The sequence below is a fragment of the Ostreococcus lucimarinus genome, chromosome 7 (assembly GCF_000092065.1).
Source record: "Ostreococcus lucimarinus CCE9901 chromosome 7, complete sequence".
NCBI classification, from domain to species: Eukaryota; Viridiplantae; Chlorophyta; class Mamiellophyceae; order Mamiellales; family Bathycoccaceae; genus Ostreococcus; species Ostreococcus sp. 'lucimarinus'.
This window is the reverse complement of record NC_009361.1, coordinates 323,462-346,957: the sequence shown is the minus strand read 5'-3', so window position 1 is coordinate 346,957 and position 23,496 is coordinate 323,462. Positions and strand designations below refer to the sequence as shown.

Here is a 23,496-nt window from a genome sequence, read left to right as displayed (position 1 = left end):
TTTAACTTCACATCGTATGTCCGCGGTAACCGTCGTGCGGGCACTCGAGCGGACCGTAGAGCTCTTTGCGTCCGGCGAGTTTCATGAAGTGACGAGCGCCGTCGACGAGATTTTCCGAGTGCGAGTACAAAGAACCGCCGATGAGAAGTAATAAATCGGGGCCGTACACCTCGCGCATCTGAGCGATGCGCTCGAGCGTCATGCCACCGCCCGGAGAGGGTAAAATGGCGGGCAAATCTCCCATCACCCGCGTGCACCCGACGTTGATGGCCTTGCATTCGTCCACGCTGAATCCAAACCGCCCGCCAAAGGACGGGAAGACGGTGGCGTCCGCACCGGCCAACCGCGGTAATAACCCGAGAAGGACTTCATGACTAAAGCCCGCTATTCTATTTGTGCTCCCTCCGCCTAGCATGCACCCGAGCAACGCGGGATGAGCGATGATGGGGAGGTTGAAGCTCGGGTCTGCAGCGAGCTCACGCATGGCGTCCAAACCCGTAATGCCGGGAATCATCAACACCGCGCCCGCGCCCGCCTGTCTCGCAGCGTGCGCTCGAGAAATGATTAAATGCGCGGGAGCGTTGATACACGGGGCGTAGAGAACGTTTCGACCGGTCTCTGCGTTGGCGCGCGCTACAGCGGCAGCGCACATTCGAACTCGCTCGTCGTAAGGGCTGTACGGCTGGTCTGCGAGTCCGTGGTCATCCTTGATGATGTCGATCCCTCCCTTGGCGAAACCGTACGCAATTTCTGCTAATTCTTGGCTAGACAATCCCATTGGTTTGAGTGCCGTCATCACCAGAGGCCCTTCGGGTACGCGGAGCAAACGACGAAGACCGTGAACGCCGAATCGTGGCCCAGGGTACTCGCGCAGCATGGTGCGAGGTAGTTCGATATCGACGACCATCACGTTCTCCTTCATGCTCGTGTTGCCGAAGATGACGTTCACAAGCTGTGTTAACTCCCCACCCGCAGTGTCGGCGTGGTAGCTGACAATCGCGTTCCACGCGTCCGGACGACGGGCGTGCGGTCCGGTCTTCGGCTTCGTCAAAGACTCCAATCGACCGACGACATGCTCTCGAATCCAAGTCCCTTCCGGCACGAGCGACGCTGGTAACTCCACAGTCTGTTCCAAACAAATTTCTAAAACCTTCTCTCGAGCTGCCGCTTCGCAAGGGGCGAGGAGCAAGTACGTCACCTCAAATCTATCAGCTTCGTCGCCGAGCCTCTTCCTCGACGACGACGACGCGCTTCTCAAGTTTTTCAAATCGCTCGGCGAACTAGAAAACATGGCTTGAAAATCAGGCGCGATAACCTGAAATCGATCGCTCGCGCCGTGCCGCCCTTCGGCGTAAGAAATCGACGACTGCGACCTCCCGCGCATCTTGGCCAAATCCGCCGGTGAACTGGCAAACATGCCTGCGAACGCATTCGTGCGCTCTCGCGCGTCCACTGCCACCTTAGCAACCTCCACATTAGATCCGCGCGCGGCACCACCGACGTCCGACCGTCGCATCTTGGCCAAATCCGAGGGAGAACTTGCGAACATTTCACTGAAACTCACCGCTTCCTTCTTCGGCTCCGCCGCGTTCGCGTCGCCGTCGTAACGCAAGGGCGATCCGAATCCATCCCCACGCTCGCGCGCCTTCGTTCCCGTCACCGCCGTATTCGTGGCGCGCATCTTCTTCAACGATGCCGGAGACGCTAAAAACATATCGCCGAACGCCGACGCTAAATCCTCGCGACTCGCCGTCGGCCGCGTCGGCGTCCCCGTCGGCGTCCCGACCCCTCCCGACGCCCGCTCCACTGCCGATCCTCGCATCTTCTTCAGCGACGCCGGCGAACACGCGAACATGTCATCGAACGCGCCCGCGACCGCGCGCGCGCGTTCGTCTTCGTCGTCTCGACGCATCGACGGGAACGCGATGGGCGAGTAGTCACGCGCGTGCGACGCCGCCGGCGACGCGTGCGGTGCGTGCGACGCCCTGAGCTTGGTCAGCGACGCGGGCGAGCACGCGAACATGTCTTCGAACGACTTGGGCGCCATCGCGAGAGGCACGGGCCGACGACGGCGCGATGTGGAGACATCTTGTCGATCGCGAAAGGCGGCTGGATTTGGATAGCGCGTCGCGCGGCAACGCGCGAAAGCCGGAGGCGAGACGTTGGATAAAATATAGGTGGGTATGTGTTACAAGTACGATGAACAAATGTTTTAATGTCTGCACGCTGTGCGCGATTCGATTGTTTGTACAACGAACGTCGGCGCGCGACGGACGCTGCGCGAGGAGGCGGCGCCTCGGGCTCGCGGAATCATCCGTCGGCTTCCGGTTCGTAATTGTCGAGGAAATCGTTGAGGATATTGGTGAATTGAGCGATGAAACGCGTTTCGGCGATTTCATCGTCAGCCAAGTCGTTCCAAAACGAACCGTTTTCTGGCGATTTATGCACCAAAAGACCACGTTCGGAACGCCCCTCGGCGATGGCCGTCGACGCCGCTTGCGCGGCAATCTTTTCAATGTCCGACTTCCTGTTGGACATCTTTCGACTGAGCATGGAGGCTATGTTCGCTGCGGTGAAGTTGCGGCGTACAGCTTCTTTCAGAACCAAAGTACACACGCGAAGAACGCGTTCTGAGGAGGCTTGAAGCTCGATGTCGTTTTCTCGCAAGTACTCGACGTCGGCGTCGGCGTCGAGCATAGCGACGTACTCCTTGACGTCGTCGCTGTATGGAATTGATGCTTGGGGCCAGAATTCCCACTCGAAACAGACGTCTTCGAGTGTGTGCGGAAGTGCGTACCCGTGGTCGATTGGAATCAACGCCACGATGTTGCCATTCTCGTCGCTACGGCATAAAATGTTTCCAGCGTTGCGGTCGGTGTTCGCCAAGCGAATATCGAGAACGGTAATCTTGTGCACTTCTTCCGTAGGAAACATGCTTGGGCCATACTCCTCTGCCTCAGCGGTGTTTTCGACGTATTCCTGAAGCGAGCCGAGCTTTCCATCATCCTCTTCGGTCCCATCCGTCAAGTTGACGAGAGACGTCGCGGGAACGCCGGCGAAACCACCGTGATCGAGCAAGTACGCCGCAACTTCACGCGTGGCACCTTCGCCCGCCTTCGTCCCTTTGCGCATACCCTCGCCATTATGGCTACTTCGGTGTCCTCTCGGATTGTTCGGAGCGAACGGTTCTTCGTCCGCCGGTTTGAACACGGCGGCGGGTTTGCCATCGATGCCCTTCAAAAAGTATGCGCCACCGTTGCCTCCTTGCGAAAGCTGAGGGGCGTTACCCATGAGTAAACCTTCTCGCGCCATGTCAAACGACGCTGAAAGCGTACCAGGGCTACCGAAAGGCGTTATCGGCGCGCTTGGTGGCGATATGGAGTCAGCGTTCACGCTACCGCTCTGCCGATGAGAATTCAGCGCGGCTCTTGCTCCCCAAGAAGAAGCAATAGGCATACTGCGGCCACCGAAGGAGTGGGCACCAAACGACGCGGAATGTGGTGATGGAATCGCCATAGAATTCGTGTACGAACTTCGTCGCGGCGATATTCGCGGCACGTGCGGACGCAACTCGAGCGATGTACCCTCGCGTCCGCCGTACGAGCTCAAGGGACCGTTTCGCAAGCCGCGTCCTGGGTAGATGGAAACGCTACCACTTCGACGATGGGCGTACTGCGCGCTATCCACTGAACCAGGCTTGACCATGTGAAGTTGATCGCGAAACGTCTCCGCAGTCTTATTGACGTTGAGACGAATCTCCAACTCGCTGTTTCCGCGCATCGACACGTTGACGTTTGCGTCGCGCTTGACGAACAAATGTATCAACGCGTTGTGCTCCAAACCTTGGCTTTCGATCGTGGAATCATTATTCAACTCTTTACCACGCAAAATCATGCTCATTCCCGTCGATAAGTCCACGTTGTCTAGCAACTTTTCCTTGGACGATTCCAAGTCGTCCGCGGTGGCGACCAAGCGCTTTATCTCGCCGACGGTTTGCGATCTATTCAGAGGCAACCAATACTCGCGCTCGTCGATGTCTCCCGCCTCGTTTACGTTCACGACCGCCTTGACTCGAATATACTGCAAATCGGCGAGTTTCATCACCACTTCGCGGTACTCGTTCGGATCGTCGAGCTTGTTGTACAATTCGTCCCGACTGATATCAGCCGGTAAAGACGACTCGCCGAGCAACAGTCGACTCGAGCGCGAGAACACATGTCTATGTTTCGTGAACCACTCGGGTTTCATGCTCAGCGTCAACGACGTCACCATTTGCGATCGCAAAACTTCCACCGGTTTCGACGACCCATTCTTCAGCATGATTCTAATGTCGTGCTTCGGCGCGACCAACTCGTCCGCGTTCAACAAACTCTCACCGAATTCCCCGCTCCCCGATCCCGCGCGCGCGAGCGGCGACGTCACGACCGTCGTCGGCGATCCCGCATCGCTCGATCCGCCCACCGCGACATCCTTGACGACGTCCTTGACGTCGAAACCCAACGCCACGCGCGCCGGCGTGTTCCGCGCCTCTCGTCGCGGCGTCACCAGCACGGGCACCGGATCATCCAGCGCCATCGTCCAATCAATCAATCAACAAATCAATCCCTCTCTCTCTCCCTCTCCCCCTCTCGCTCTCTATCCCTTCGCGCTCGCGCGCGCGACGCCCCGCGTCCTCGCGTCCCACGCGCTGGGCACCGCGTCGGCGTCGATCGAATTCCCCCCCCTAAGCGCGCTTCGCGCGCGCGTCTCTCGCGTCTCTCGCGCGCGTCTCTCGCGCGATCGCGATCCCTCGCGAGCGCTCCGCGCGCGCGCCGCCGCCGCCGTCGCGCGCCGTGCGCGTCGCGCTCTGCGCGCCGACGCGCCCTCGACACGCGTCGATCGACCGCGACGGTCGATCGGCCGGTCGCCACCCTCGATGGGCGTTTTCGCGGTAATATACGCGCGTCCGCTCGCCACCCTCGATGGGCGTTTTCGCGGTGATATACGCGCGTCCGCTCGCCACCCTCGATGGGCGTTTTCGCGGTAATATACGCGCGTCCGCTCGCCACCTCGATGGGCGTTTTCGCGGTAATATACGCGCGTCCGCGCGACCACCCTCGATGGGCGTTTTCGCGGTGGTATACGCGCGTCCACCCTCGATGGGCGTTTTCGCGGTGGTATACGCGCGCGAATCGACGCGTCGCGTCCCGCGCGGCGCGCGCGCGACACCGCGACGCGCGCGCGCGTCGACGACCGGCGATGCTCGCCGCGGCGTCGCCGCGCGCGATCGCGCCGCGCGCGACGCTCGGGACGCGCCGCGCGGGACGCGACGCGTCGATTCGCGCGCGACGAATTCTGGGACGGCGGCGACGGCGGCGACGCGACGCGCGCGCGGACGCGATCGAGGACGAGCGCGCGATGGAAGACGACGACACGGCGAAGCGCGTGGACGCGGCGAGCGAGGTGCTGGATAAGATCATACGAGAGACGGTGGAGGGAATCTTTTTGGAGGAGGCGGCGACGGAGGTGCTGAACGAGGCGAGCGCGGCGAACGAGCGAGAGGCGGTGGAGAGCGCGGTGGATAAGCGCGCGGTGCTGCGCGCGGTGGTGCGATCGCACTTTGAAGAGTTGGATGGATCGTTTTTGGCCGCGCTGGGGGCGTACGTGCGGGCGAGTGAGGCGAGCGGGGATTTGCAATTGGTGTCGCTGTTGAACGCAATCAAGGAGGAGACGCTGGCGACGGTGACGGATTCGTTGACGGATGAGATGCAGGTCGTGCAGCTCGTGGCGAGGCTGAAGAGTAATGAAGAGCGGTTTGAAGTCATACGCGTCGCGCACGCGGGTGGCGGTCGGGCGTTGGGGGATGTAGACGTTCCGGGGGTGAGCGTGGAAAAAATTGAACGCGCCGCCGCGCAACTCATCGACGAGCTCGAACTTCAGGAACAGATTCCTAATTGGGACCTCCTGTACCAAGTTATCGTCGTGCGAGAGACCGCTCGACAGTTGTCGAAAGCTGCGGACGCCAGTGGGGTGTACAGCGACGTCGTCGTCTCCGGTTCGTTCGCGCCTTCAGAGCTTCCAAAGGCGGAATCCGCGCTCATCAAGGAACTCGTCGTGGTTAACACGGTGGCCCAACGGCGCGCGTTGCTGGCGCAGATGTTCGACGAAACGCGAGATAAGCTTGATCAAGACTTCGATAGATCGAGCGGTAAAGTCAAACTGAAGAAGACGACGCGCGGGTTCCAACCTCGCATCGAACGAGCCGCTGCGACGGCGGCTGGGTTGGACTCGAGAGATTTGCGCCCAGGCCGATTCATAGATAGCGTGATTAATTTGCGAGTGAGTCTCCTTCGCGAAGGTGAAGAGTCCACGCCGGTGGTGACTCGTTTAGGGGAGATCTACTATGAAATGTGCGATGTCGTGATGGAGAACGCGAACGTTGGCTGAGCGATTCAGCGGTTTCGGCGTCGAGTTGTAGTGGTACTGTGTTTTAATACAAACGGTGAGAGCTTACGCACTCAATCTTCTTCTTCGAGCGTGTCTAACTCATTAGCTACTCCCGACGAAGTATCGGCGCTATCCAGACGCTCTAAACCGAGCGCCCCAGTCGATACTTTATTCACCACGTTGAGAGCCGCGATGCTTTCTAAAACTTCCGAAACTTGTTCGGCGGATGGCTGCGACGCGACATCCGAGGCTATGGAATCGGAATCGGATCCAGTTCGTCCGTGACCTGCAAAGTTCCGAATGCTTTGCACGCGTTTTGGCGCGAACGCTTCGGGAACTGCGGGCGAGTTGGCGTCATCCGTCATGGCTTTTGATACGATAGACATTGCTTCGACCGAGAGCGAACGCAACAAGCTCGGAGAAGTGCGAATAAATGTCTCCTTTTTCGGCGCTTCAGGGGTCAAACACACGCATACTACCGAAATATTATCCGAACTGTCTCTCCTCAAAGCTTCTGCCGCGAGCTCTTTCGCTGTAATCGTCGGATCGTTGTGTTGACGCAGGCTTGCCCGCGCGACGTCGACGGCGTTTTGTGAGCTAAACACGTCCCACAAACCATCACACGCGAGGATCAAGAACTCGTCGTCCTCTGTCAAGCGTGTCTTTTCTATCTCTGGATCGACGGTCACAGGTCCAGCTTTGCCCCCACGTCCTTTGAGACCCTCGATGTGCCAATCCCCGAACGCTCGCGAGACGCCAAGCAACCCGTTCACGTACCCATCCTCCACGAAACCGCCCGCGTTCTTGATGCGTTCCATCTCACCCACTGAACTCGGTTTTTGATCGATGGACAAATCGATCGCCTTACCTTTCCGGCTCAAAACCGCGCGACAGTCCCCGGCATTGGCGATATATAACTTACCTCCAATGACGCACGCCGCTAACCCCGTGCTCCCGCTCGTCTCGCCCGGTCCCGACTTGTCGTAGAAATCCTCATCCGTCCTCAAAAACGCCTCCTTCAGCGCCAGCTCTGGATCGCGCATAAAATTTTCATTCTCAACCACATTTTTCATGAGATTATCTCGTAAAAACTCCGCCGCCGCCCGTCCACCGTGTCCATCGAAGACGCCGTAAAACGCCACGACGTCCCGCGCGCCCTCCACCGGGACGTTATCGTCCAACACCGTCGCGTCTTCCATCGCTTCCCGGCACCCCACCTCGCCGTGTTCGCCGCTTCGCAGGCTCGGCGAGTACGCGCGCTCGAGTTTTTCCTCGCCATTCGCATCCTGCGCGCCGACACGCGTCGTCAGTCGTCCATCGTCCATCCGCGCGCGACTCGACGAGACTCGATTCAATTCAATTCGCGGTTTTGAATTCAACTTCAACCGCGTCGACGCCCGGCCGCGCACCTTTTCGCCGCTCTCCTGACGCGCGAGCGACATGACGTCTCTCGCGTCTTTCGCGCGCGCGTCGAGCGCGGAGACGCGCGCCGCGCGCGCGCGCGCGGTCGAACGCGCCGCCGCGTCGAATGCGAATCAACGCGCGCGCGTGGTCGTCGCGCGCGCCGCGCTCGCGCGATCGTCGTCGACGCGCGCGCGCGGTATCACTCGTGCGCGTCTCTTCGCGTGCGCTCGCGCGCTGGTTCGTCGCGCCGCGGCGCGCAGTGCGGCGTCGAGTCGCGTCGTCGGCGTCGAGTCGCGTCGTCGGCGTCGAGTCGAGTCGCGTCGTCGGCGTCGACGTCAAATTCAAATCTCGACGCGACGCCCGTCGGCGACGCGACGATGAACGTCGTTCATTCACAACGCGAGCGCACTATCGCGACGGTTCGCGCGACGCGCGCTCACTTCCCGTACTTTGACTTTAGCTCGGCGACCAACGCGACGTACGCCGTCATGGCGTCCTCCTTCGACGTCCCCTCGCGCTTTTTCCACGCGTCCCACTTCGCCTTGCCCTTAAAATCCATCATCCCCGGTCGCGCGGTGTTCACGTCTCCGACGTTCGCTTGCTTGAACAGCGCGTACAGCTCGAGCATCTCTTCGTTCGTCGTCTATCCATCGTTCGCGGTTTTCGCTCAGTCATCGCGTCGTCGCGTCGCGTCGCGTCGTCGCGTCGGCGCGAGCGATCGTCGTCGCGATCGGCGCACCTCTTTCACGGCCTTGATCGCCTCCGCGGCGGCGTTAAACTCTTCGAGCGTCGCCATGACGATCGATGATGGGTGTCGATGCGCGACGCGATGTGCGGCACACCGCCGCGCGCGCGCACGTCTCCGCGCTCCGATCGCGCGGGCGCGATGCGACGGGCGTGAGCGCGCCATGCGCGCGCGCGCGCGACGCGTCGGCGCGCGTCGCGTCGCGCTCGCGCGCGCGGCGATCGCGATGACGATGATGGCGAGCGCCGCGGCCGTCGACGCGCCGCCGTACCCGCCGTATCCGGAGTATCCCGAGGCGCCGCCGGCGCCGGCGCCGCCGCGACCGCCGCGACCGCCGCCGGCGCCGCGCGCGCCGCACCCGCCGAGGTCGCCGCCGTCGCCGACGCCGAGGTCGCCGCCGTCGCCGCCGCCGCCGCCGTCGCCGCCGCCGCCGACGATCGCGCGAACCGCGGACGGGGCGGCGTTGGTGATTTTTACCGCGCTGACGCTGATCGTGGTGTCGGGGCTGGTGTACGTGGGGATCGGGTTGGGCGGCGCGCGGGCGCTCGGAGAGCGACGCCGCGGCGCGAGCGGCCGAAACGCGCGAGGCGCCCGTCAGTTGGACGACTCGGACTCCGAAGAAGAGATGACGCTGAGGGACGAGTTGAGAGAGTTCGCGAAGCAAGCGAAAGTGATCGTGGCCGAGGGCGCGCGGGCGGCCATCGTGCGCGTGCAGCGCCTGACGCACGGAGAAAGCGGCGAACGCGACGAAGACTGGAGACGACTTTCCGACACCAACCCGTTCGTTCGCTGGGTCAAGCGCCAACTGGCGGATGATGACAACGTTGACGACGGCGTGGGCGAGCCACTCATCGACGAGCGCGACGACGATTACGAAGACTTGATGGCTGAACCGTATAGATTTTCTGAGTTTGCGGATTACGTCGACGCCGTCGACGCGTCGTCCCTCGACGCCGTCGAAGACGCGGCTTTCGTTCGCCTTCCGCGCGCGCAACCCGAACCATCGTGGTTCGCGCGCTCACCGACGACGAACACGACAGATGGAACCCCATGACTTTGACGCGCCGCGTCGACGCGAGACGCCGTCGACGCCGCGTCCGCGGTTCGGCGGAACGCCACGTACACGCTATACTCATATGTACATTACACGCTAGCGGCATTCGCACTCACTCATCCACTCTCGCCACCTTTCTATCCTCAACCTCCCCCGTCACCGGGCACTGCACCTCGGTCCAACCGATCGGAAGCATCGTCGCGCGCGACGTCCCGTGCGTCGCCCGCACCACCCCCAAATCGTCACCCGCCGTCGTCAGATAAAACGACCGCGCGTCGCCCAGCGACAGCACCTTCGCTCTGACGACGTCCCCCGCCCTGAAGCACCTCTCCAGCTCCACCGAGTCCACCGCGTGCGCGCGCGCGTCTTGCCTTCGCACGACGCCCGCGAAATCCCCTCCCCTCGGCGCCCTTCCGTTCACCGCCGCGATCTCCACGTGCGCCGCCTTCTCGAGCACGCGCGTCACGCGTCCGAACACGACGTCCCCGCCGCGCGGCACCACCGGCGCGCGCGCGCCGACGCCCGCGCGCGCGCCGCCGTCCTCGAGAAACACCTCCCCGCACGTCGTCGCTCGCACGCGTCCGCACGCGTCGACGCGCGCGCCTCGCGCGGCCTCGCCGCGCTCGGCGATCACGTCCCCGGGCACCGCGCGCGTCGGCGCCGGCATCGCCGTCGCGCCGGCGTCGGCGTCGCGGCGTGCCGCGCGCGCGTCGCCACGCGGGGGCGAAAACGGCGCGTCGCCACGCGAGGGCGAAAACGGCGCGTCGCCACGCGAGGGCGAAAACGTCGCGTCGCCACGCGAGGGCGAAAACGTCCCCACGTCGGACGACGGGTCGAGACCGGTCGACGACCCCCCCCGGACGGACCCCCCCCCTCGTGTTGAGTCCTGAACGGCGCGCGGGGACGGTCGGCGTTGTCGACTCTTGGGCGCGACGGTTGGTCGCGTCGACCCGATTGGACGCCGGCCGACGGCGCGCGGCGCGCGACACATCGCGACGACGCGACCGCGCGGTTCGACGCGCGCTAAATAATTTACGACACGCGCGCACGCTCGACGCGCTCGCGAACATGTTCGCGATGACGATGACGACGACGACGACGACGACGACGCGCGGGGCGCGCTTGTCGACCGACGCGCGCGCGCGCGCGAGCGCGGCGCGCGCGAGCGGATGCGCGCGCGCGGCGCGCGCGAACGGCGCGGAAAAAAATTCGCGCGTCCTCGGACGCGCGATCGGGGCGACGGCGGGGCGACGCGCGCGCGTCGCGGGGGCGGTGTCGGTGGACGCCGCGCGGGCGACGCTTGCGGAAGCGGAATCGAACGCGGCGCGGTCGGTGTTCGCGCGGGCGAAGACGCCGGTCGCGGCGGCGGCGGTCGCGGTCGCGGGTTTGACGCTGGCCGGTCCGGCGGCGGCGGCGGCGGCGGCGGTGCCGGCGGTCGTCGGCGCGGACACGTGCTGGATTTTGATTTCGAGCGCGTTGGTGCTGTTTATGACCATTCCGGGCTTGGCGGCGTTTTACGCCGGTTTGGTGCGACGCACGAACACGCTGAGCGTGTTGATTCAGTGCTTCGCACTCACGGCACACATGAGCGTGCTTTGGTTCCTGTGCGGTTACTCGCTGTCGTTCAGCGACGTCGGCATGAAGGAGGGCGTCACGACGTTGGCGTCCTTCATCGGCGGTTGGGACAAGGTCGGCTTGGCGGGCGTCACCGCGGCGTCGGTCGCGGGGACGATCCCCGAAGCGCTGTGGGTGTTGTACCAAATGACGTTCGCTATCATCACTCCGGCGCTCATGATCGGTGCGCTCGTCGAGCGCATGAAGTTTAACGCCGTCATGTGGTTTTCCACGCTCTGGATGTTCGCCGTGTACTTCCCGGCGTGCCACATGGTTTGGGGTGGCCCGGGCGCGTTCTTCGCCGACATGGGCGTCCTTGATTTCGCTGGCGGTATCGTCGTGCACATCACCGCCGGCATCGGTGCCCTCGTCGCCGCCATGTACCTCGGCGAGCGCAAGGAGAACAAGATGCACCAAGGCAACTTGGTGCTGACGTTCCTCGGTACCGCCATGTTGTGGGTCGGCTGGTTCGGCTTCAACGGTGGCTCTGCCGGTGCGGCTTCCGCGGGTGCCGCCTTCGCGTGCCTCGCGACGCAACTCTCCGCGTCCGTCGCCGCGATCGTTTGGACCGCGCTCGATGTCATCGAGAACGGCAAGGTTTCCGTTCTCGGCACGTGCACGGCGTCCATCGCCGGTCTCGCCGCCATCACTCCGGCGGCCGGCTTCGTCGGCCCCGTTGGCGCTTGTTTAATGGGCCTCGCGTCCGCCATCGTGTGCCGTTTCTTCTCCACCACGGTCAAGGAGAAGTTTGGCTACGATGACGCCCTCGACGTCTTCGGCGTCCACGGCGTCGGCGGATTCTTGGGCACAATTCTGCTCGGTGTTCTCGCGCACCCCGCGCTCGGTGGCTTCAACGACGTCCCCATGATGAAGCAAACCATCGTGCAAGTTATCGCCGCCGTCTCCACGGCTGTGTACACCGCCGGTGCGTCATGGGCGTGCCTCAAGCTCACCGATAAGATCACGGGAGGCATTCGCGTCCCCGCCGAGGCGGAGGAGCTCGGTTTGGATGTGTACTCGCACGGCGAAACGGCTTACACGCCGATGCCTCCGGTTCGATAACCGCGCAAACCGCGCCTTGCTGTACCCTTGTTTTACTCTTGTCTTATTCTCGTCCACATTCCATCTTCTATTATTCATCACAGGATAGCGCCAATACGTTGTCAATGGTTACCGATACCAATAATAAAAATCTACGTTTCTCAAATCATAACAACGAACTAAGCTTCCTCGTTCTTCCAATCTATGTCGTTCTCTTGCAAACGACGCTGCACCTTCCCCCAATTACCCTGCCCGATGTCCGACGTGTCGATGCCTCGCTTCTGCAACAGCGCGCGTCCCTTCGCTTCCTTTTGCGACAAAATCGCCGTTCCCAGCGTTTGTGGGATCCCCCAGCACACCGCGACGCACGCGAATCCGAGGAACGCGGGCGATTTCGTCAGCGGAACGTCATCCACGGCGGCGAGGGCGTCGGCGAGGGCGGGATTGGCGACGGTGAGCGCGACCGCGGCGTGCGCGACCAAGCTGGATGCGGATTGTTTCAACGACGCGCGCGCGACGACGCGCGCGCGACTCGCGCCCGCGCTGGGCGCGCGCGGTGTCTGCACCGTCGCGCGCGTCGTCGTTGTCGCGCGCGCGGCCAGCATGTCGAGTGCGATGCAAAGTGCGGCGAGTTGTTATTACGAGGCGAAAGATATCTTCGCGGCGCCATCGCCGCGAGTCGTCTAATCCGCGTTGGTCGATGACGCGGGCGAGACCGGGGCGGTCTTAAACTTCCCAGCGGTCGTCAAGTCGTCGACGAGCATGCAATACCCGGTCATCGCTTGCTGGGCGCTCATGCCCTCGAATTGCGACCAGGACGAGTACTTGGCGCGACCTCTTTGATCCATCACGCTCGGTCGCGGGTGGTTGCACGCGTCTCCGACGGTGGCTTGTTTGTACAAGCCGTACATCTTGAGGATATCGCTCACGCTAGCGTCACTCAGCGTGTCTTTCATCGCCGCACTCGCGGCGTGGAATTGTTCCTCGGTGACGTACGTGCGAATCGGTTGCATCTCTCGCTCGCCGCCGGGCGGCAGCGAAGCCGCCGGCTTTCTTTTGCTCTCGCCAAAGTTGCCTTCGAATAAAATCTCATAACTCGCGGCGTGAGAGATGCTTTGCGAATCGTGACCGGTCGAGCCGAATATGAAATCGAGCACGCTAAGGTACTTACTTCGGAAGACGTCGCGTTCGGTGTTGTAGCAGTGCATGATCGTCGCCGAGGCGATGGAGAAGAGGAAGATGTCGCCGCGGCGTCGCTGGATCCAATTCGGCACAAAGCCGCGGTAAACCGCCATCAACGCCGCGGTTTCGATCGCGCGCGACGTGCAATACATCGCTAACTCCATCCGACGAGACTTCTTTTCGATGAAGGTCGCTAAACCAGCCATGGAAACGCCCAACGTTAACGAACGACCGTCGCAGCTTCCGCCGAAGGCTCGATTCGCTAAATCCACTCCGCTCCACGCCGCGCCGACGTAGGACGATAGAAACAACGCCGAACGCGCCGAACCGACGGCGATCCTAGACAACAAGTCCGGCCCTTTCTCGCGCGACAGAAGCTTCTCTCGGTGTATCAACGCCGCCGGAACGAGGTACACGGGCGCGTACACGCTCAGCGTAGCCGCAAACGACTTCACCACGTGCGACAAGAAGTGCTCAGCGTTGGACGCGCCTCGGAAAAATATCATCCTATACAACTCCGCGCGATCGATCGCACCGGTTCCCGCACCGATCGCGCCGACCGCCGTCTTATTCGCCATCTCCCGCGCCGTCTTTCCCGCCGACCACGTATTCGAAATCGCCAATCTCGCGCACAGCGCGCGCAACTCCGAATCCCCTCCCGCCTCGCACAGCGTCCGCAGCGCCGCGTACTCCTCCCTCGTCTTCCCCCCGTGCACGTCCAGAAAGTGTTTATACGCCGGTTCCACCGTCTCCGGCCTCAGTATGAAGCACGACAAAATCACCGCCGCGCTCCCCACCATCAACGCGCAGTCCCCGTGTTCCATCCGCGTCGCCGCCGTCAACCTCTTCATCGTCTCATCCTCGCTCTTCTGCGCCACGCGCGTCAGCAGCACGATCGACCGCACCCATATGTACCCCGCCAGCCCGTAATGCGTCGCGCCCGACCCCGCGAGCATCAACGACGGCCCCGCGCACGCGCCCGCCAACGCGCATCGCCACGCCTTGCTCTCCTCTCCCCCGTACCGCCTTCGCAGGCCCTCGTCCGCGCTCACGTACGTCCCCGCGAACGTCGCCAGGAACGCCGCGTACGACGCGACGTCTCGCACCGCCTTCCGCGCCCTCCCCGCCGTCGTCCCGCGCCTTCCGCGCCTCGTCGCCGCGAGCGCGATTTTCCCCACGCTCAGCCCACCGCGAAGGACCGCGCCGAACGCCGCCGCGCGCGCGATCGCCGTGCGCGCGCGCCGCCGCGCGCGCGCGCGATCGCGCCGCGCGTCGCGCTCCACCGCGTCGCCCGCGGGAAGGTCGAGGGACGCGCTCGACGCCGCGCGACGGTGCGTCGGCGGCATCGCGCGGCGCGCGCGCGTGTGACGCCGCGACGCGCGGCGCGCGGATGCTCGGCGCGCGCGTCGCGGCGAAGCGCGCGCCGAACGGGACGCGCGACGGCGCGCGACGCGTCGGGGCGCGACGCGTCGACCGCGCGACGCGCGCGCGCGACGCGATGGATGACGACGAGAGACGCGATGGACGACGCGACGACGACGACGACGACGACGACGCGCGACGACGACGCGAGGCGCGATCGACGTCGATAAACATGTTCCGTAACTACGAACTGCGCACGGCGTACGCGGCGACGGCGTCGCGGACGCTGCCGATCACGCTGGTGGTTGGATTTCTGGGCGCGGGGAAGACGACGCTCGCGAGACGCGCGCTGGAGAATCGACAGACGCTGCGCGTCGCGGCGGCGGTGAACGATTTCGCGGCGCTGAACGTGGACGCGCGGTTGGTTCGACGCGCGAGCGGGGCGAGGGATGGCGAGGGAAAGGATGGGAGAGCGGCGGCGCGGGTGACGGAGCTGACGAACGGGTGCGTGTGCTGCTCGCTGCGAGACGATTTAGAGCGAGGGGTGATCGAGCTGCTGAACGCGGACGAAAACGGGGGGGAATTGGGGGTGTTTGATTACCTGCTGATCGAAACGAGCGGGTTGGTGGATCCGGGGGAGGTGGTTTCGAGGTTGGATAGGAACTTTGGGGCGCTGACGCGCGCGCGTTTGGACGGCGTGGTGTGCGTCGTGGACGCGGAGATTGCGTCGGAAGGAGGACCCGAGGTCGAACGAGAGGCGTGGGACGCGCAGTTGGCGTGCGCTGACGTCGTGCTTCTGAATAAGATTGATTTACTTGAGGGGGATGAAGAGAGATTGGCGCGCGCGCGAGCCGTCGTGGAGGACAAGGCGCGAGGCGCTCGAGTGTTGGAATGCGTCGACGCCAACGTGCCTTTGACGAGCATATTAGACGTCGACATGGTGCCGCAACCGGAAGGAAAGAGTGGTCACGATTGGGGCGCGGGGCCGCTTCCTTACGTGCTCTCGGCGTCGGGCGGGCGATTACGCAAACCGAAGACGGAGGAACAAAAAATCGTCGTTCGCGGTCCTCTATCACTAGATCCGTCGAGGAAGACCACGCACTTTGCCGGTGGTTCGCAGAGCTCGTGCAACTCACTGGCGCACGAAACCACGTCACCGCTCGTGTTTGCGCGATTTCAGCATTGGGCGACGAAGATGATGCCCGCGGCGACGATTCGCGCCAAAGGCGTGTTGACTCTCGCCGAGGATGAAAACCGAGAGAGCTACGATTTCCACTTTTCCGGCAAGCGTCGACTCGAGCTCGAGCCGAGCGTGGGTGAGCTCGTGAGCGCGACGAGCACGTGTTTGGTGGTGATCGGTGTGGGCTTGAACGAGGAAGAGATCATGCGAGACATTCGAGCGCTCGAGCAACCTTTACCTCTGTCGTGCGTCGCCGCGATTCCGAGCGTAAAGCGCGCGATGACGCGCGCGATGGCGAAAGACTTGAGATTCGAAATCGACGACTCGGTAGACGAGGACGACGCGATGATATTATTTCGTCTCACCGGCGCGGCGTCGAACGGATTCACAGTCGCCGAATTGGAAGAGTCGCACGGCGTCGATTTCAACGCGATGAATCTCGATCTTCTCCGCGCCGTGAATTCCTCGGGTGATGGCTTATGTCTCGCGCCGACGACGGTACCACACAAACTAACGAAATTCGGCGCACCACAGCTTTGGCTTCGACTAGCTGCGGTGCACGGTTTCGAAGACTCTTACGACGACGTCGACGCGCTCGCGCAGGCCAGACTCGAAGACGCCTGGTCGCTCGTCCGAGTCCGCGCCACGAACGTTCTCGAGCGAGCCATCTCGCACATTCCGAAATGCAAATGCGGCTTCTAGATGTAGATCAGTAATACAACAAACTTCACGTGTACACAACGACGAACGAAAACGCGCCTCACTTCTCCTTTTGCGCGTCCTCTATCGCGTAGTGAAGCTTCTTCACCACGGCTTCGCCGTCCTCCCCCGCCACGAGTTCCCAAAGCTTCTCCCCATTCCTGTACACCTGCAGCGTCGGCATGCTCTCGACGCCACATCCACGCACGAGCTCCTGCGACACCTTATTGACGTCCACGAACGCGAATCGCACGTCGTCGCCGAAGAACGAAGCCTTCTTCTCGAGCTTGCCTTTGAGAAACACGCACTTTCGACACCACAGCGCCATGAAATCCACCACCGTCACGCGGTCTTCGCCCACGAGCGCGTCGAACGCTTCTCGGGATTCGATCTCGAGCAGCTCCTTCCTCGCCGCCGGCCCCGCGGCGCGGACGACGACGCGCGCGCGTCGCGTTGGCGCGCGTCCCAGCCACGTCAGCGCCCCATCGCGCGCGTTCGCGCGCGTCGCGCGCGTCACCGCCGCCGTCGTTCGCATCGCGGGCGCCGCAGACGACGCGACGAACACCGCGCTCACCATCGAAGCGCTCGCGCTCGCGTCGCGCGGTCAAGTGTCGCCGGCGCGCGCGATCGTTCGTCGACGTTCATGACATTAAATTTAAACAAACTGAAAAAACGCTCGCGCGAACGCGCGCGTCGCCGCACACCCCGACGCGCGCGCGCGCTCGAGGGCGATGGGCGACGCGATGACGCGCGAAAAAGCGCTCGAAGTGCTCGAGCTCGGATCGTCGATCGCGGACGCGCGCGCGCGACGCGGTGATGGGTCGACTGAGGAAGATGGGGACGCGGCCAAAGTCATCCGGGCGAAATATCGCGCGCTGTGCTTGCGTTGGCACCCGGATAAGAATCCGGATGACGTGGAAAAGGCGAAGATGATGTTCACGGAGATAACGTGCGCGTATCACACGCTGACGACGGCGAACTTTGATCACGAACGGTGGGCGCGGACGTACGAGATACCGCCGCTGCAGCGGTTGGAGGACGTGCTCGCGTTGGCGCTGTCGGGGATGGATCCGTTTGAGATCGAGGCGATGTTGAGGGCGAGGGGAGAGTATAGACCGCATGTGAACTTTGGAGTGGACGTGCGCGTGCCGTGGGAGGCTGGGGAGCGGCCGGAGGCGGATTTTAATTGCGGGGCGTCGGCGTACTCAAAGACGCGAGCGCTGGGCGACGGCTCGGGAGCAAACGAGACGCGGCAGATGGAGCTCGCGTGGGCGGCAAAGGCTGTAGCTGGGGCGAGTGATGAGAGACCGTGGGAGCGAGTGGGTGGAGTTGGGTTCGACGCGTCCGTGGTCGCGCCGAAAAAGTCTTTGTCGTGGAAGGCGTCAGATGCCGTCGCGTCGCTCTCGACGGCGGAGGAATTGAACGACCAAGGCATGGCGCTGTACGCAAAGAAAAAATACGCTGACGCACTGGCGCTGTATGTCGAAGCTGCGCGTATGGAACCTGGGAAGATTGCGTACCAAGGAAACACAGCGGCGGCGGCGCTTCTCTACGCGAACGAACTTCGCGATGCGTCGCCGCAAAAGGCGGAGGTGCTTGAAATCGCCATTTCGGCGTGTGAATCCGCGATCGCGATAGATGAAAGTTACGTGCGAGGGTACGTACGAGGCGGGAAGGCTCTCTTGGCGCTCGGTGATGCGACGCAGAACGTCGGGAAATTGAAACGAGCTCGAGAGATGCTTCACAAAGCGCTCGAGCTTGATGCGGCAAACTCCAGCGCCAAGGCCGCGTTAAAAGATGTAGAGATTAGCTTGCAGTTATTCGACAGCGATAGCGATTGATGATTATTTGTGAATGGAATTCCATTACGTTTCTAACTACTTCTAGATTATTGCAAATCCATCTCGACGGGCGGATCGGCTTCATCGTCGCTTTGTTCGGGCAGAGCGGCGAGCGCTCGCAACGCAATGTCGGACAGGCGACCTCGCGCGCCATGGGCGGTGCCACCGGCGCGCAAATGTTCTAATGCTTCATCCATACCATTTTGCAAGTTAAACGCTCGATAAACGGCGCGCTCAGCTTGATGTCGGACTTCTGAAGACTTATCGGCCACGGCGCATTCGGCCAGGACGTTCATGAAACTCTCAAAATGAATGGACATTTCCGAAGGACCAGCCGCATGAATAATGACGCGAAATGCTCGTGTCGCGGCGTAGCGCACTTCTATGACTGCATCCCGCAAGAGTTTACTCAACACTGGCATGAGCTTACTCAGATACGGTGACGCACCTCCCGAAGTTGTCGCGGAAATGGCTGCAAGCGCACCAAGTCCGCGAGCAGCTGCGGCTCGACTCGGCGGACGTTCATCACTCGCAGCGCGAACGAGCGCATTAAGCGTAATTGATGCGTGATCATTCATGATGACTTGCCCGTTTGCTCGTGAAATCTGGCATAAAGCGTCCGCAACACCTTCACGATGCTCGGCCGCGCGACCATCGCCGGCGTTGAGTCTTTCCAACACGGCGGTGCGCTCTTCTGTTGGACACCACACAAACGCGCGGGATAGCGCCAAACTCGCGCAAGCTCGCTCGCCCGATGACGATGAAGCGAGCGCGGCGTATGCCGCGTCAACGGCGCGCGTCACATTGGGTGCTGCAATGTTCTTCCCGCCGTACGCAAATACGCCGGCGATGGCTTTATATGTCGATTCGCGAATACCGGCTTCAGTCTCATCGGACTCGACCGTACTGATCAAATCATTGACCAGTGCGTCTACACGAGTCTGCAGAGCCATCAACAAACCGATAGCGGTCGCAGCTTTCATGCGCACAGATATCTGCACATCGGATAGGCACTTCACGAACGTCGTTTGAAGCTGCGGAACGAATGGTTTCAACGCGATGCCTCCCTTGTTGATCAACACACCAAGCGATTCCAGGATCGCACTCTTCACGGCGCTCGGGTGCTTATCGCCAACGACACGAATAAGAGGGCCGGTAATCGCGATAATGTGCGCTTTCAAAGCCGCGGAAGTCGTACTTGAGACGGCAAGCGTCAGGCCCTTTGTCGCGTCTTCTCGAGCATCCGCGCTCTCTGCAGAGAGAACACCTTGGAGAAAGATTTGCACGATGGGCGCAAGACCTTTCGGAAGACAGAGTGCGGGGATAAGATATTCGTGTGATGCTTTGTTAGCGCGACGAACTTTGTCACGCGCGAGAGTCAAAGCCTTCGATACACACTCGACGTATTCTGGAAGCTCCTGTCGTGAAATAGTGGCGGTGACGTCTCCCATGGCGCTCCATGCGGCGAGCAGCACGGCCTCGTCGGTGTCAGTGAAGAGCTCGAACAACCTTTTTATCAACACCTCTGTTTCTGAATCTCCGTCGTAGCCAGGCGCGTTCTTGGCGTATTCACCCGCCAGTTTCGCTGCCGCGGCTCGACAACCCGGGTACTCATCCGTCATTCCGCGTTTTATTTCTGTCAGCAACAGGTGCGACGAATTCTCAGGAACAGCCTTGATGACCGCGAGCGCTGCAGAACTCGCCGCCGACCGGCTTTCTTCATCATCATCGGCCATGGCTTCGAGAAGAGGCGGGATCAACAAAGGAAGGTGGGGAGGCAAGGCGGTGCCTGCGACTTCTGCGAGCGCGCCGAGCGTTCGAGCTCCTGAAATTGACAGCGGCGGTTGCGCCAAATTCGGAAGCACGGTGGCAAGAATCTTTGGCTGCGCCTTAAGCACTTGCTTCAAGCCCTCGAGTACGGTCGGGCTCGACTCCAGCTGTTCCAGGAGTGCCGGGACGATCTCACCCGCGGCGTGTCCGCCGCCGTGCTGAAAGAGTTTGTCGAACGCCGCGCCAGCGGCGCTACGTACCCTTTCATCTTCATCGCACAGCGCGTCTTGAACGGTAGGAATGACGACGTCGTAATGATTTTCGAGTTGAGAATCTGTCGCCGCAAATAATATTTCAGCCAAACCCAAGGCGACGCCTTCGCGATGCTCGGCGAGCTCGCTCTTTAACCCTTCTCGCATGATTGGCAAGACGGATACGAGCACGCGTTCGCCCAGCTTTCGCACGACATCGCCAAGACATCGACTCGCAGTCTGCTGACGATCGTCCGAACCGCCAGACATTGTTGAAATCACGCGCTGCATGAGTAAAGGTAATATGACTCTGAGAGTCTTCGGAGTGTTCGCGACGACGGTTTTCCAAATGTGAACTGCAGCGTTTCGCACGCTCAAAGTTCCGTCCGATCTAAGAATGTAAACAGCGGCAAGCAAGTTGTGATGACGAATTTCACCCAACGTATTACTGAGCATTTGTCCTTGTGCTTCGGTGGAGATGCCTTCGGCATCATCACCACCCTCAACGCGCACCTTGCCACTCGAGCCGATAATGCGGAACAACATCGAACCGAGAAGCTCAACAGAGGATTGGCGAATGCGCCAGTTATCGGAGACGATACCGTCTTCGATCGCCGGCAAAATCAAATCTAGCGAACTACCACTGTGAGAAAATTCTTCGACAAATACTCTGCCCGCGTTCAGCGCGGCTTCTCGAACGGGTTCGTCTTCATCAGCCAAGCCCTGGAGAACGCACGCTAGTGCGTCGACGAGATGTGCCTCAAAGACGTCACCAAGTGATATCGGTAGGAATCGCAGTAGAGTCAAGTGACCTTCTCTCACGGCCGATGATGCGTTGGCACAACCAGAAAGGATTTCTGGGAAGAGCGCGTCGAAGTGATCCGTGCTAAGTACGGCCAAGCACTCAGACAAACCTTGCGCGGCGCCAGAGCGCTCCACGCTTGTGCCGTCGCTTTGCATGGCGCGCATCATCCACGGGAGTAAGTCTTCAAAGTACTCTTCACCTAGACCGTTAATCAGTCCTGCGAGTGCTTGCGCGGCAACGCCGCGTACTTCTGGAATTGGGTCCATCAGAGCCTTCTTGAGCTCGGGGACGAGCATGGGGATGTACGGAGCCATGTCTTTTGGATCGGCGACGAGAGCACTCATGTTCCCAGCGATCTTAGCCGCTTTCTTCTTCATATCTGCTTTCTGTTCGCGCAAACCGCGAACCAAGACCGGTACGATGAGTGCGAGCGAAGGCGCGTCGACCACGTTCACGAACGTCGTTTCGAGCAGTACGTCCAAGCATGCTTTTGTACGTCTTGTGGGATCTTGAATAGCGCCGAGGAGATAGCTACTCAAAGCGATAATCTCTGGGTTGCGAATAACGTCACCCACTGCCTTGAGGGCTTGCGTTGCAGCCTCTACGACTTTCGGATGGGTATCAATCAACGTTTCGCTCAGACGAGGCACGATCTGAGGTAAGCACGCTCCAAGCTGTTTCGGGGCACAGTTTGACATCGCGCCGAGCAGTTGAACCGAACCTTGTTTCGTACGCCATTTGTCGTCATCGACCCCGCAAAGAAGTGCCGGTAAAACAAGCTTCACGCCTTGCGCAGATAAATTTGCCATGATTACGCGCGCTGCCGCTTGCGTGGCTTCGCGAACGGGGGCAGTAACGTCGCCAAAACAAACTAGAAGCATGGGCAGAATGTTCACGACGTATGGCTCAAAAAGCCTGCCCAACCTCGTGCAGAATAATTCAAAAGCCATAACCGCGCCTTCTCTCGATTCGGGATTCTTTTTGTCCTCGATCGCTACCTTCAGAGTGTCCATGATGTTCATGCCTTTGAGACTGCTCATACCGATGCCCTTGACGGCACCTGCCAGGCCAAACGCCGCGCCTCGCCGATCGGCATACGCATGGCTCGTCGTGAGTTGCTGCAGCAGAGCATCAACCAAAGCTTGTTGCTCTTCAGCACTGAGCTTCTTCATGAGAGGAGGTAAACAATCCGCCACTGAACGCTGTACAGCTTCGGATGGTGTGCTTAAAACCTCGAGCAAGCGAGTCAAGATTGCGCGAACTTTCTCATCCTCTTTGTCTAAGTGCACCGCAAGTGCGCCGAGAAAAACGATGACGCCTTGTCGAACGTGATCCTCTGCTTCTTCCGATAGATTACCTCTACTTCCTCCTCGGTCGAAGTATGCTTCGTAAACAGCAAGTAGCTGTTGCGTGTGCTCTGCACCGTGTGCGTCAATCATCAAGCGTCCGGTTTCTACCGTCGCGGAACGCACGCCAGCGTCGACATCAGAGAGAACCTTTGTGAGAAATGTGGATACGAGCGGGAGATCACGGGCGCTAAGACTTGGCGTACAAGCGCCGAGTCCCTTGATGAGCGCTTCTCGCCCATACCCATGCTCACATGAGTTGAATTCGCCGAAAAGCTTCGGTAGTGAAATCGACATGCCGTTTTCTTGCGCAGCAATCGTCGCCGCAAAAGCTTCCACGGCACTCCCCCTAACGGAACCGCTTGCGTGTGTGAGAAACGGCAGGACATCCACAGGAGACGGAATCGTGTCTGAAAGTCCGCACAATACCCAAACCTCTTCAGCCGTCTGCTTATTTACTTCGTCGGCGTCGAAACGCGCAATAAAAAGCTTTGCAATCGCGATGTTAGCCGTTTGCTGTTCCATGGAAGCAAAATTCAGCGGCGCGTTCAGCAAACCTGATAGAGAGGCACCTCTAACCGCTCTGTACTCACTTTCGACACCGTCGACCAATGCGAGAACGTCATCGCTCGTGCGCAAGTATCGCGACACGTCTGACAGAATGGGTTTTGCTATGTTTACTAGATCTGGTGTCGCATTCGCGAGCGTGTTCAACAACAGTCGTACAGCGGCCGCGGCGCTCGGCAAGATTGGCACACCGTCTTCATCTTCACCGG

The 23,496-nt window shown here is 61.2% G+C and overlaps 14 protein-coding genes across 14 annotated transcripts; 5 read left to right on the top strand and 9 right to left on the bottom strand.

Annotated features, from left to right (window-relative positions):
• On the bottom strand, positions 1-2,068 carry rbcL (predicted protein). The gene has a single exon (XM_001418641.1). It carries the CDS (start codon positions 2,045-2,047, stop codon positions 8-10), a length of 2,040 nt encoding a protein of 679 aa, XP_001418678.1. The 5' UTR covers positions 2,048-2,068; the 3' UTR covers positions 1-7.
• A 410-nt stretch (positions 2,069-2,478) lies between these two features.
• Positions 2,479-3,213, bottom strand: OSTLU_6116 (predicted protein; the record flags this gene model as incomplete). The annotated part of the gene is made up of 1 exon (XM_001418640.1): positions 2,479-3,213. A coding segment is annotated over one exon (735 nt), but the record flags the coding sequence as incomplete, so codon positions are not given.
• A 2,184-nt stretch (positions 3,214-5,397) lies between these two features.
• OSTLU_87757 (predicted protein) lies at positions 5,398-6,426 on the top strand (the record flags this gene model as incomplete). Its single annotated transcript, XM_001418869.1, has 1 exon — positions 5,398-6,426. The coding sequence occupies one exon, from the start codon at positions 5,398-5,400 to the stop codon at positions 6,424-6,426; it is 1,029 nt and encodes a 342-aa protein (XP_001418906.1).
• A 250-nt stretch (positions 6,427-6,676) lies between these two features.
• OSTLU_16113 (predicted protein) lies at positions 6,677-7,751 on the bottom strand (the record flags this gene model as incomplete). Its single annotated transcript, XM_001418639.1, has 2 exons — positions 6,677-6,763; positions 6,804-7,751. 2 exons carry the CDS (start codon positions 7,749-7,751, stop codon positions 6,677-6,679), a joined length of 1,035 nt encoding a protein of 344 aa, XP_001418676.1.
• Positions 7,752-8,266: 515 nt separating this feature from the next.
• Positions 8,267-8,626, bottom strand: OSTLU_32604 (predicted protein; the record flags this gene model as incomplete). Its single annotated transcript, XM_001418638.1, has 2 exons — positions 8,267-8,473; positions 8,570-8,626. 2 exons carry the CDS (start codon positions 8,624-8,626, stop codon positions 8,267-8,269), a joined length of 264 nt encoding a protein of 87 aa, XP_001418675.1.
• Positions 8,627-8,738: 112 nt separating this feature from the next.
• Positions 8,739-9,629, top strand: OSTLU_16112 (predicted protein; the record flags this gene model as incomplete). The annotated part of the gene is made up of 1 exon (XM_001418868.1): positions 8,739-9,629. One exon carries the CDS (start codon positions 8,739-8,741, stop codon positions 9,627-9,629), a length of 891 nt encoding a protein of 296 aa, XP_001418905.1.
• A 121-nt stretch (positions 9,630-9,750) lies between these two features.
• OSTLU_8172 (predicted protein) lies at positions 9,751-10,131 on the bottom strand (the record flags this gene model as incomplete). Its single annotated transcript, XM_001418637.1, has 1 exon — positions 9,751-10,131. A coding segment is annotated over one exon (381 nt), but the record flags the coding sequence as incomplete, so codon positions are not given.
• A 487-nt stretch (positions 10,132-10,618) lies between these two features.
• OSTLU_32601 (Amt family transporter: ammonium) lies at positions 10,619-12,435 on the top strand. The gene has a single exon (XM_001418867.1). The coding sequence runs from the start codon at positions 10,713-10,715 to the stop codon at positions 12,303-12,305; it is 1,593 nt and encodes a 530-aa protein (XP_001418904.1). The 5' UTR covers positions 10,619-10,712; the 3' UTR covers positions 12,306-12,435.
• A 28-nt stretch (positions 12,436-12,463) lies between these two features.
• OSTLU_32600 (predicted protein) lies at positions 12,464-12,889 on the bottom strand (the record flags this gene model as incomplete). Its single annotated transcript, XM_001418636.1, has 1 exon — positions 12,464-12,889. The coding sequence occupies one exon, from the start codon at positions 12,887-12,889 to the stop codon at positions 12,464-12,466; it is 426 nt and encodes a 141-aa protein (XP_001418673.1).
• Positions 12,890-13,420: 531 nt separating this feature from the next.
• On the bottom strand, positions 13,421-14,710 carry OSTLU_2867 (predicted protein; the record flags this gene model as incomplete). Its single annotated transcript, XM_001418635.1, has 2 exons — positions 13,421-14,090; positions 14,157-14,710. Coding segments are annotated over 2 exons (1,224 nt in total), but the record flags the coding sequence as incomplete, so codon positions are not given.
• Positions 14,711-15,060: 350 nt separating this feature from the next.
• On the top strand, positions 15,061-16,119 carry OSTLU_35690 (predicted protein; the record flags this gene model as incomplete). Its single annotated transcript, XM_001418866.1, has 3 exons — positions 15,061-15,252; positions 15,292-15,768; positions 15,865-16,119. Coding segments are annotated over 3 exons (924 nt in total), but the record flags the coding sequence as incomplete, so codon positions are not given.
• A 649-nt stretch (positions 16,120-16,768) lies between these two features.
• OSTLU_32597 (predicted protein) lies at positions 16,769-17,035 on the bottom strand (the record flags this gene model as incomplete). Its single annotated transcript, XM_001418634.1, has 1 exon — positions 16,769-17,035. One exon carries the CDS (start codon positions 17,033-17,035, stop codon positions 16,769-16,771), a length of 267 nt encoding a protein of 88 aa, XP_001418671.1.
• Positions 17,036-17,450: 415 nt separating this feature from the next.
• Positions 17,451-18,548, top strand: OSTLU_32596 (predicted protein; the record flags this gene model as incomplete). The annotated part of the gene is made up of 1 exon (XM_001418865.1): positions 17,451-18,548. The coding sequence occupies one exon, from the start codon at positions 17,451-17,453 to the stop codon at positions 18,546-18,548; it is 1,098 nt and encodes a 365-aa protein (XP_001418902.1).
• Positions 18,549-18,907: 359 nt separating this feature from the next.
• Positions 18,908-22,897, bottom strand: OSTLU_81 (predicted protein; the record flags this gene model as incomplete). The annotated part of the gene is made up of 1 exon (XM_001418633.1): positions 18,908-22,897. A coding segment is annotated over one exon (3,990 nt), but the record flags the coding sequence as incomplete, so codon positions are not given.
• Positions 22,898-23,496: the final 599 nt, after the last annotated feature.

Coding starts and splice junctions, on each gene's coding strand:
- OSTLU_32601 (XM_001418867.1), top strand. CDS start 10,713: ATGACGACGACGACGACGACGACGACGCGCGGGGCGCGCTTGTCGACC.
- rbcL (XM_001418641.1), bottom strand. CDS start 2,047: ATGGCGCCCAAGTCGTTCGAAGACATGTTCGCGTGCTCGCCCGCGTCG.